Source organism: Notolabrus celidotus, chromosome 2 (genome assembly GCF_009762535.1).
Source record: "Notolabrus celidotus isolate fNotCel1 chromosome 2, fNotCel1.pri, whole genome shotgun sequence".
NCBI lineage: Eukaryota > Metazoa > Chordata > Actinopteri > Labriformes > Labridae > Notolabrus > Notolabrus celidotus.
This window is the reverse complement of record NC_048273.1, coordinates 10,999,049-11,010,962: the sequence shown is the minus strand read 5'-3', so window position 1 is coordinate 11,010,962 and position 11,914 is coordinate 10,999,049. Positions and strand designations below refer to the sequence as shown.

The 11,914-nt window shown below is 39.9% G+C and overlaps 1 protein-coding gene across 1 annotated transcript; it reads right to left on the bottom strand.

Annotated features, from left to right (window-relative positions):
• Nucleotides 1-201: 201 nt before the first annotated feature.
• LOC117807011 (prohibitin-2-like) lies at nucleotides 202-10,439 on the bottom strand. The gene is made up of 10 exons (XM_034676046.1): nucleotides 10,308-10,439; nucleotides 7,851-7,983; nucleotides 7,365-7,449; nucleotides 5,849-5,928; nucleotides 5,076-5,260; nucleotides 4,781-4,910; nucleotides 4,151-4,254; nucleotides 2,949-3,026; nucleotides 2,703-2,782; nucleotides 202-1,113 (listed from the first exon to the last, which is right to left on the bottom strand). Exons 1-10 carry the CDS (start codon nucleotides 10,326-10,328, stop codon nucleotides 1,095-1,097), a joined length of 915 nt encoding a protein of 304 aa, XP_034531937.1. The 5' UTR covers nucleotides 10,329-10,439; the 3' UTR covers nucleotides 202-1,094.
• Between the last annotated feature and the right edge of the window lie 1,475 nt (nucleotides 10,440-11,914).

Sequence of the window (11,914 nt, the reverse complement as noted above, 5' to 3'; positions counted from 1 at the left end):
AATAATTTAACAGAGTACGGTCTAGACCTGCTATGTTTATAAAAGCATCTTGAGATAAAGTTTGTTGTGATTTGACACTATACAAATAAAGATTAATTGATTGACTTACCAAAACCAAGAAGTAAGAATGCCAGAAACCCTTCAAATCTCTCAACTGGAACTAAAGAGCCTGCAAACACATATATCTGAGTCTTTTGTTAGTCTCGTAAAGTTTATTTGAGATTATTTGTTGTTGTTTTAACAGGGGAAAACAATGTTGTGTCTTTAAGAGTGTGTTGCCAGGTGTGCTTACAGGTGACAAAGGGGTAAATGCAACTACTTCAGTGCCCTGTATTATGGATTCTTCTAAACTGAGAAACTCCACTGTTGTAAGAAACAATATCCCTCCCAAACATATTCTTTCATATGGTGCATTCTTCATTCAAAGCACTATGGGACATGATATTTTATTGTATTTCATGTGTTTTCTGGTTGCTTTTAAATAATTTTAATTGGCATTTGTTGATAAAAAAGTTTATCAACATAATGCCAACACCAACATCTGCAGTATTAGATTTACTGCATTGACTGACACACACCCAACATTTGTAAAACCAGCTTCATGTAAGCAGATCACAGTTTAGGGAGCAAAATGAAGAAGACCAGATCTTTTTATCATGTGTGTAGATCGGAGAAAAGGCTGGCAGCAAGATTCAGAGTCTCTATGTGAGAAAAAGACAGCATGAAATCTGACTTTAAGAACAAGATACTGTGGACAGCAGTGCACATTCATAAATTAACATCATTGACCAATCAGCCCGACCACCCTCTCCTGATAGAAACATTGCATCTAGGAACTGATTTTTACAAATTACTGATACAGGAATTGTAATTCACAAAAGGCTGTTGCATGTCATAAGCATTATACTGGCAATCAATTTGATGTGAACCCATTCTTACAATATCTGAAATGGGACAGATATCTTTAATATTTTTATCTTTGATGTCTACAATCACATTTGTAAAGTCATGTATTTTGGTTCTCTAGGTCACAAGCAAAGCAGAGACTGCTGACAACAGGGTCAGTCCTAATGCCGCCCCTCGTATCGTCTTCATCACTTTCCCAGTGCCATGCTGAAAAAAAAAGAGCAGAAAACAATACAACGTCAAACAAGAAGATATACTCATTTTGTATTTTATACAAGCAACACATTCCTAAAAAGTTGGGACAGATCCTGGAGTAAGATCTAATGATGTTACTTATCAACGGGTAAATAACCCAATGGTTATAAAAAGAGCATTACAGAGAGACTGAGTCCCTCACCCCGGACCAGGTTGCGTTTTCAGAACGCAGCACGGAGCAGGAACGCCGGACAGCTAGAGTCATGTGACCAAGTTTTTCCCACGGTAATTACTGCATTAATGAATATCGTACTCCTCTCGTCATCCATGTTGTCTTTATTGGATGACTCCAAGCCTGGCTTCGCTAACTATGACGGTTTGTTGTCATAGTTAAGGGAAAAACGATCTGGCGATAACATGGAGTTTTTTATTCTGAAAATTAACCGGATGTTTTAATTTTGTTTTGGTGCCTGACTTCCTGTCCCACTCTATCTTTTCTGTTGCGTCGTGCTCCGGCAACTGGCAAAAATAGGAGTTTTGCGTATCTGTACCGGAGGGCTCTGGCATACCGGATCAGAGACGCAGCCAGAACACAATGGAGCGGACCCAGTGGGATTTAACAAATTGACTAGAATAGAAACCTATCGGATCCGGTGATATGACGGATTGGAGACGGAACAGACAGGGATCCATTGGAATTTGTCCGGCATAAGTAAATCTGGGAAAGGGTTCACCAAACTGTGAGAGACTGCAGCAAATAGTTTCAGGACAACACTCCTCAGCGAACAGTATCAAAGAATATGGGGATTTCATCATTAAAAGGGAGTTTGTCCTTGCCGCTGTAACTCTCTAAATACTGCGAGGTGCAATGCTCATGTCAGTAAGAGGGGACTGGATCTTATCCTGTCTTGATGTTTGGTCTTTAATAATAATTTAACATAGAGTAGTCTAGACCTGCTATGTTTGTAAAAGCGTCTTGGGATAACGTTTGTTGTGATTTGGCGCTATACAAATAAATATTGGCTGTTTGATTGATGGAGTATACAACTTTTCTGTTTCAACATTTGTTATGTTGTCTTGCACTATTATCAATTAAATGCAAGGTTTGGATCATTAAAGTCCTTTTATATTAATGTTTTACTCGGCGTCCCAATTTTTGGGGAATTAGAGTTGTTATATAAGTTGCATTGCACAGCTATGATTGTATTGTTATAAACTTAAATCCATCCAGAAGGTTTCCTGTGCAGCTGACCAGCTTGCTTCACTCTAGTTTTGACAATATCAAAATATTACTACTCTTTTCTGTGCATCAGAATTAATATCTTGTTTCTATAAGGGAAGGCTTTTAGAATAAATCAGTTTTTACATCTGCATTATGACAGGCTGATATGATGTGTTCACATACCACAGCAAGTCTCAAGTGTCTGCAATTAAATGTTCATACTGAAAATTACTAAAAACAAAAACCCGGGAAGTGGAAATGCCAAATAAAGTCTTTTTGTGACAAGCTAACTATTTTGTGTGTCTGAGTGAGTGAGTGAGTGAGTGAGTGAGTGAGTGAGTGAGTGAGTGAGTGAGTGAGTGAGTGAGTGAGGACTTACTTATTAAAAATTGATGGATCTTGTAGGTTCAGGACCAAGCTGTCAGCATTAAGGTACACCTTGTTCTGAGATGATGACACCTGAAAGTAGACACAGCCATTAATATACCACAATCATCAACATAATCTAGTCCACTGATGTGAGACACATAATTGTTAAAGATGCTAATACAGCCCAAACTTTAGTCTTTTGGGTTTTCTTGAAAAAATAAAGATAGAGTGACAGATGACAAAATATGATACTGACCGTCTTTGCGATGTTTTGTGCAGCTCTGATTCGCCTCAGCTTCAGGTAACCTGGATTTTTGGTTACTGCAAGCCCCAGCTAGAAATACCGACACAACAGAGACAAAATCAAAAACACATAAAAACTATTGACATTAGGGCTGGGCGAGAAATCAATATTGATTACAAATTGAATTAAATTTTGTGTTCAAGGACGATTCTTTTAAATGAAAATTTGGATTTTCTCTTTAACTACTTCCTCTGCTCCCCATGGGCTCTGCAGTGCAACACCCCCCTCCCACTAACTTCCCACAGAGACACATACACAAAACAACAACAACATGGCTGCCAGTGTTAATTAAGAGTTTGTTCCCAATAGGCACAGTGTCGTCAGTAATTTGGAACTGGTTCGGTTTTGCAGTATCAGACAAACCAGTCTGTTGCAAAGTTTGTTGCAACAACGGTAAACAAAAAAAAAGAAAGCAGCAAACATCTGCAGAATCATGTAGACACTGACACTGATTACTTTTCAGGCCCCAAAATCTTTGTCTCACTAGCTGTTTTCAAAAACGCCTACAACATATTACCTACGAATGTAGTATGCAGTACGTACTGCATACTACAAACTATGTTTGCAGGTAGTATGTAGTATGGCTGTTCTGTTTGGTCTGTTTTGCAGTATACTGGGCCAGGCGTCACTGGATATCCGGTTTCAGAAGCAGAAGTAAACAAAAGACAAGCTGATAGCAAAACTTCTTTAGAATCCACTTATATTCTAAAACAGTTAAGAAGTGGTTTATATGGAATTTAAACATTTTCACAGCACCTAAAAACTGACTGCCCCACGTCAAGAAAGAAGAAAAAAGAAAAAGTGGAACGTTAGCACTGGGCAATCTGGGAATCAGTACGCGAGGGAGACTGGTCCCCTGCATACTGAGATATTTTCCCGAATCAGTAGACATCCTTGTAGTTTTGGCATACTGCAGATTTTGCTCTTGTTCACATACTACATACTGAACTTTGGCCAAATCAGTACGTCCTGCTAGTGCAGTAGGCGGTTTTTGAAAACAGCCAGAGTCTCACTCACTCACTCTTTTGCCTGAGCAGAAACTAGCAGATGTGTGATTCTTCATCTATATCTCTCACTAAGTTAAACTCCTGAAGTTGAGCACTGATTTCTAATACAAAAGGAGAGCCAGTTTAGTTGGTCAGTCAGTCAGTTACCATTTTTGCTGCTTCAGCCTCTCCCTCAGCCTGGATGATCTTCTGTCTTTGATCCTGTTTGGCTTTCTCCACATAGAACTGGGCTCTCTGCGCCTCTTGCTGAGCTAAAACAAACATTTGCATAATTATTATTAAGTTTACTAATTATGTAACTATAACATCTAATCATGAAAATCCAAATGTGACGATAATTACAATTTATGAGGTATGAAACATTCCAATAAATGCAACAAAATTACAGAGAAATCTGAAAGTTTTTGAAACATTTGTGACAGGTTAACAGAAAAGCAGAATAGTAAGAAGAGTCAAACAAGAAGCAGCATCAAGGAAAATGTATTCATCTACCTGCAGGATTAATTAGACAAAACAACAGTTCTTGTCTGAGCACCAAATGCCTTTCCTTTGTAAAGCCGAGCAGGGCCTTTAGGAAGAACCCTGCTATACGCATAGGGCTGTGATAATAAAAGTCCCCCCCTCCTTTATAATCAGTTAACATTTCTCAAATGCTTAACGGGTAGATCTACAAAAAGCAGTGTGAGGTTTATGGAGCAGTTAAAGAACATTATAAACATGCAGTCAGTCAGCATGAGTTTGTTTGCTGCTGCCTCAGTATGGCATGCTGAGCCTTACCAACTTGCTTGGCCTCCACAGCAGCAGTGTACTGGCTGCTGAAGCTCAGCTCTGTGATGGACACATCATCGAGAATGATGTTGAAGTCTTTAGCTCTCTCAAACAGTTCCCTGCGCACCAGCAAGGAAACCTGGAGAACAGCACAAATGAAAATATATACACAATGACATAACATTTAATGCTGAAATGATCATATCACACAAGTTAAGACTGGTCTCCAGGCAGTGGACTGTAAGCTACTATATTTTGATTGAATAATATTCTAAAGTACATGTAAGAGCTTATGACAACATACCTGTGCTCTCTGTGTAATGAGCTGTGAGGCATTAAACTTTGCCACTACAGATTTGAGGACCTCATTGACAATGGAAGGCAGTACTCTCTCATCATAGTCCTTCCCAAGCTGTTGATACATTGTTGGTAGATTGGATGCCAGGGGCCTGGACAGTACACGTACTGCTATGTTCACCATCTGCAGATCTGTGCACCCCACAACACATGCCAAATGTTATCTCTTTTATATGACACTAACTAAAATGCAAGTCTACTTTGTTTAAATTAATATTGACCATTCTCTAACTGGGACTGCATCGTTGACAAGAGACTCTAGGCAGGCAAGGCAGCTTTATTTGTATAGCGCATTTCATACACGAGGGCAACTCAATGTGCTTTACATTAAAACATTAAAAGCATTGGAAACATTCAGACAAGCATAAAAGAACACAATTAAAATGACAAATATAATAAAACAGAAAAGAAAAGGAAAATTAGAATATATTGCAAACTACATTAAAATTTGCATTTAAAGTGAGTTAAAATAAGCTAAGATAGGAAGGCAGTGGCAAATAAAAAAGTCTTAATCTTTCATTTTTTACTCTAGACAAACTTTACAGTGAATATGGTTCCTCAAGGTGAGATGCTGCAAAAGTGAACCACTGTGGCTGTAGGGTTAATACTAGTGAGTAATGGTGATTAAGCCTATGGCTCATGTAAGCCCATGAAATTTCCTTCAATAGAAAATAACCAATTAAAGCCTCTGTGTGTGTTGCTCCTGTGTTTGTATTTTACCTTTGCTGCCCGTCAAAGAGGAGATTTTCCTTGGTCTGGCTCTGATATCATATATGATAGGATACTGGAACCATGGGATCCTACAAGACAGACACCAATTAACTGACACAGGAAGTACAGGTAAAAATGTTTGACTAAAACAGCATTTCATTATGAGTGAGCCTGATGACTCGATCATCCAACAGGCCACACATTGGAATGGTAATCTTTTGTCTCTCTCTGCCCCTGTCTTGAAGTTACTTGTGAACATTGATAATAGCTCAAGTCTTGATCAGCACACACTGTACAGGAGGTGAATTTTTTCATAACGCAGCAATTTCGAAGATATTAAGATTACAAGTTTTCCATTATGAGAGGCACAGCTGATTTGATTGACAGGCGGGAACACTGTAGCTGTTGGCGAGGAGGCTCAAAGCCCAACTCTTTACCTCGACATAAGTTAGGTTGAGTTCAGTATTTCCAATATGGCTCCTGCCAACGATTGGCTTCAAAACAGCGCTTCAGAAACAGATGGATTACGTCATGGATACTACGTCCATTACTTATACAATCTATGGTTTAAACATTTGATATGTTGTCTTTGTAATTTTTAAAACTACATATTGGGTGCAAATGATATTCAAACCATCAAATTCTGTTTTTAATGAACATTATACACAGCCTTTTTGGAATCAGGGTTGTATTATTATTATTATATTACTTATTTTTCTGAATATTCACAAATGTACAGTATCACAGTATGATGTAAATGTCTGCACTTAACTGTAAATACATACATTTTGTATGTTTGTATACTGCCTAGTTACTTAAGGTGGGGCGTTCTTTGTGTTGTACTGACAATTCCAATATAAGTATAGAAAAGAAATACATCCCGAATGACCCCTTGGTCCTTAATTGAACCTTTGTTATGCTCCCAAAAATATTTAATTGCAGCTTTAATAAAAATTGCAGTTTTCATCCTTGTTCAACATACAGTTGAAAAATGCTATGTTCAAGAATTATCTTCATTATCTAGCAGCTGTAATACTAATTCTACAAGCGCATGGTCAGATAGAACTGTGTTTCAAATGTATCGCCTGACTTACCAAGTTTCAGGATTCAAAAAAATAAATAAATCACAGATTCGGTGTTAACAGCTCCAGGCCTAATTCTTTTCGTAAAACTTCTATAGCTACAATGGCAGTGTTCGGTTTAGAGGGTTGAATTAATTAATTGCAAACTGAAAAAGACTGGTCAAATTTTATGTCAATTTGTTGCTTCATATTCACATTTTAGGGTTACAGCTGCTTAAGTCCAGTACAAAATTTCCATATTTACTTTGGAACACAAATACTCCCTAAGCTTGTGATTGGTTTCAGTTCATACAGGTCAACATAGCATTCATATCATTTTCATGTGTTCATTACTTTATGTCCCTATGATTTCCTACAAAAGTATTTTTTGACACATATATATTGTTGGTGAAACAGTATTGATCCTGAAACAGAAAAATATATGAATGTGCTGCTGAGCGTACCTGAAGTGCAGCCCCTCAGCCTGAATGGTGTCCATTTGCATCCCGCCAACCCTGTTGAAGATGATGGCTCTGTGACCACCCTCAACTGCTCACACACACACACACAAACACACACACATAAACATGTTCAGAAGAGGTGAAGACACACTGTTGACAACTATAAATAATGTAAATAGCATTACCTGTAATTGATGTAAACATATTTCAAAATGCCTTCAGAACAAGACCTGATAAAATGTGCTACCTTGTGTTCAGTCTGATAAATTTCCTTATATGCAATAAGTGAAAACAGAAAATATGACAACAAGGATAGTCAGTAATTAATCTGTCAAACTGTGAGCACCTACCGCTACAACAATTTAATTATTCTGCAAGAGCAGCTTCATAGAACTTCATTGGTCAGTAGTGTTGTAGTTTTTGTGTAGTGCCACCTGCATGGAATGGTTACTTATTAAGACAGAAGTTTTTGATCCAAGTTTTGTTTACCTGTGTAAGTGGCTTCTTTAACTCCATATGCCAATGCACCGGCTCCAAGCAGCAGCTTCAGTCCTAATCCTGCGCCCTTGCCACCAGACGAGGACATCCGGCCCGCCAGATCCCTCAGGTGCTGGACAAAACGCTAGTGTGTGTAGGGCAGGGGGAAAGAAAGACAGTGGCCATGTGTGAGTCTTTTCCATGGAACGAAGAAGTGAATTCTATCATCATATATGAGGAGATGAATGGAGAGGAGGAATTGGCATGGAGATACAAATCAGATTGTGCCGGGTATGTAACAAGGGCCAGAGTATGAAACAACTGCACATTAGTGGTCGACCGATATCCGTTTTTCAATGGCTGATGCCGCTGCTGTCAAATATAATTCCATTATTCCATGCACATTACAATCTAATACACATGGTCATCTGAGCCAGTAACAAGTTTTCGATGGATTATTAATTAATCCATGTCTTTGCTCGTGGATCGCAGTATGACCCACAGGGATCGTCCAGCATTTAACATTGAAATGCAGTCTTTATCCCTGAAAAAACACGGACATGATATGGCCTGTACTTTTATGCACACCTGGCTTTAGTGCATAAACAACCTCTTTACATGTTGGAATAACATGAGTAGTAAAAGTTCATATTTTCATGATGCACAGCAGAGAAATATGAACAAAAATCAGTGAAGCAGGTGGTCTGTGGCTCCATATGAATGTTTCCAACAGGAAAGCGTGTGGTCCAGGACACATGAACATACATACTGCCAGTCCATTGCAGACAACTGTCTGTATAAAATATGGACGTAGTATCCGTGACGTCACCCATCTGTTTCTGAAGTGCTGTTTTAGGGCCAATCGGCAGCGGCCATATTGCTGCTGTGGAGCAAATGTGATGTAAAGAGACGGGCTTTGAGCCTCCTAGCCAACAGCTACAGTGTTCCCGCAGTCAGCTGTGCCTCTCATTGGAAGACTCGTAATCTCAATACCTTCAAAATTGCTGCCTTTAAATTTTTTTTACCCCCATACAGTGTGTGTCAAGCGAGAAATGAGCTATCCAGACTACACTGTTTTTTTTGTACCAGGCTGTAAACATGTTTATTGGTCTTTTTTGAATTGGTGTGTATGTGGTTTCCGGTACTTCTGGAGCCAGCCTCAAGCGGATCCGTGATGAACGTCAGTTTTTAGCACTTCTGCATTGGACTCGTATTTTGAGACCGGAGGTTGCAGCTTGAGATGTACACAGGGAATGCTGCATGAGGTGCAGTGTGGAGAATAATTGCAGACTGAAGTGACAAAATAAAACTTTGTTCCTAGGCATGACGGTTCCTCTACACTCCTATCATTTATCAGTTAAAACAAGAGCCAAACTGCAGACTGGAGTCTCTGATTACAGTGCACAAAATAGACTAAACAATCTGCATGATGCACACACAGACCCAGATCTTTGATGTGTTTCTTCAGCTGGATCATAGTCATGTGGGGCATAATTTAATGATTGGAAATTATTAAAAAAGACAAACCTTTAATTTATTTTTTGACAAAGTATTAGAGCTCACAATGCATAGCAGAGAGAGCTGTATGGTTGAAGGAAATGCGTTCAGATCTTAGAGACTAAGGCACAGGTCTTAGGAACACTGCCAGAAAATGTGCAGAGTTTCAGTATATAATAGCACAGTGTCCTTCATTATTCTTAAACACAATAAAATAAATCTACAAGCACTCCAAAGACTGGCCACACTGAGGGGGTATGGGCTTTGGTTTGAGAGGTGACCTAGAACATATCACTACTGGTGCAAAGGCATTTAAAACAACACATGTGAAATCATTTACAAGTATGAAATGTTTTAATAGACTTTAATTATTATCACATGTATTAGCCAGCACTGTGAAGGGATTTTAATGTTCCCATGATGGCAGGGTTGTTACTTAACCTATGTAGAGATAGTGAAACAAGCCATGCCAGCAGAAAAGACACAAACAGTGTGTATTCAAGGTAAGGACCTATGTGGCAAAGTTTACGCGCATTACGCATGGAGGAGACTTTGTTAAGGATAAACGGAGAGACATTGGAGACAAATCATCCTGTCATCATTGTTATATGTACCCCCTCCAGGCTCACGTTAGCATGGATAGATGACTGGCCCACACGAGAATAACTGAGGGTCTGACCAGGTCCAAATGAAGCTAATGCCCATAATTAATCACGTCAGGTGAAACAACACGACCTTGCTACAGAGACGGATGTTAGTCCAATTAATCCATGCATGAGCTAACGCGACTGTCAACTACTGCGACATGCTAACTAACCTGACCTGTGCCAGCCCGACCTTCTCTGTGCTCATACACACTGTGAGCGTTTCCCCAACATCACCATGAGTTCATTTGAAGATAGATCAACATGTCAACTCAAACTCAGCACCAGAAATCATTCATTAAAGTAATATTGCCTCTAGAACACTTACGTTTGGTTCCTTGCCGGCCATGCTGCTTTACGTCAAACTCCAAGGTCGAGACAATCCTCTTCCTCGTGGACCGCAAAGGCTGCCGGGACATGTAGTCCCAAAGCGTCGTTGTGGTATTTCCGGCAGCACTTCAACTTAGGCCAGTACCATAATAACCTAACCCAGGGGCTTCAAACTATTTTCAGTTCAGGGGCCACATACAGCCCGATTTGATCTGAAGTGGGCCAGACCAGTAAACTCATAACATAATAACCTACAAATCTAAATTTGTCCCTTTGTTGTAGTGCAAAAAAAGTACAAGTACATTCTGAACAGGTTCACATTTCATGCAGTGGCGGTTCTAGACCAATTTTACTGGGGGGGCAGGCTGGGGCCAAGGGTGTTGTCAGAGGGACAATTTCAACCCTGACAAAAGAGACTGAGAAGGGCGAGGACCGGCTGAGAACCATAGACTGTAAATAAAAATGGACAGCGTTGCTCCGCCTCTTCCTGTTGTACGGTTCTGAAGCCAAAAAATCTGGGGGGGCAGGCTGGGGCCAAGGGTGTTGTCAGAGGGACAATTTCAACCCTGACAAAAGACCAGGCTGAGAACCATAGACTGTAAATAAAAATGGACAGCCACCAGGGGGCAGACACACTGCTGATAGCTTCACCACCAGGGCCATATCCGGCATGCTTGCTGAGAACAAACTGGCAAAACATCAGTGCATCCCTATATACTAGACATATATAGTTCTGCGCAAAAGTTTACATAACCTGGTAGAATTTGTGATTTTTTTTGGCCATTTTTCAGAGAATATGAAAGTTAAGAGAAAAACTTTTTTTCACTCATGGTTAGTGGTTGGGTGAAGCAAATGATTATCAAACAACTGTGTTTACTCTTTTTATATCATAATGACAACAGAAACTACCCAAGAAACCATAAATTCTGCCAGGGTATGTAAACTTATGAGCACAACTGTATCTACTGTGTACTATATCAAAATGCAGACTGACAGCAGTTGTTTGGCTGTTTACACTCAACATGAGTCCCTTAGCACTCTAAGGGACTGGAACCAAGTGCCACATGTATGTGTTTCGCCCAAGCAAGACGGATCCTCCCCTGGTGGTGAGGCTTTCAGCAGTGTGTCTGCCCCCTGGTGGCTGGCTGCAGTATAGGTCAAAAAATCCGTCTCCCCCATTAATTTGAATGGGGGAGCAGTCAAACTTTAAAAAATAAATACACGTCGTACGAATGTTTCTCACATCCGTATGTTGTGGTGATATGTAGTTAGTATTTGACAGTATGTTCCAGGCCTCTTTTTCCTGAAAAGTTTCTTTTTCGTTCGTTCTTAGAGTTTAAAAACGGGGTTTTACTTCCGGGTTTCCTTTGATTCACAGCCGCCGTAGAGAGAAATTTCAAAGGACACACAGCATCTTATGAAGCTATACTGTAGGGCAGAGCTTGTTACAGTGGCTTCACAGGCTCTGGCTGCACAATGGCGGCGCCCAGGAGCAGGATTTTTTGGCTTCAGAACCGTACAACGGGAAGAGGCGGAGCAATGCTGTCCATTTTTATTTACAGTGTATGGTTCCGCCAGTAACATCGGCGCAATACCGAAGCTTTT

Coding starts and splice junctions, on each gene's coding strand:
- LOC117807011 (XM_034676046.1), bottom strand. CDS start 10,328: ATGGCCGGCAAGGAACCAAAC. Junction 7,984..10,307: donor TGGCCGGCAAGGAACCAAAC/GTAAGTGTTCTA, acceptor TACACACACTAG/CGTTTTGTCCAGCACCTGAG. Junction 4,911..5,075: donor TCATTACACAGAGAGCACAG/GTATGTTGTCAT, acceptor GCTGTTCTCCAG/GTTTCCTTGCTGGTGCGCAG.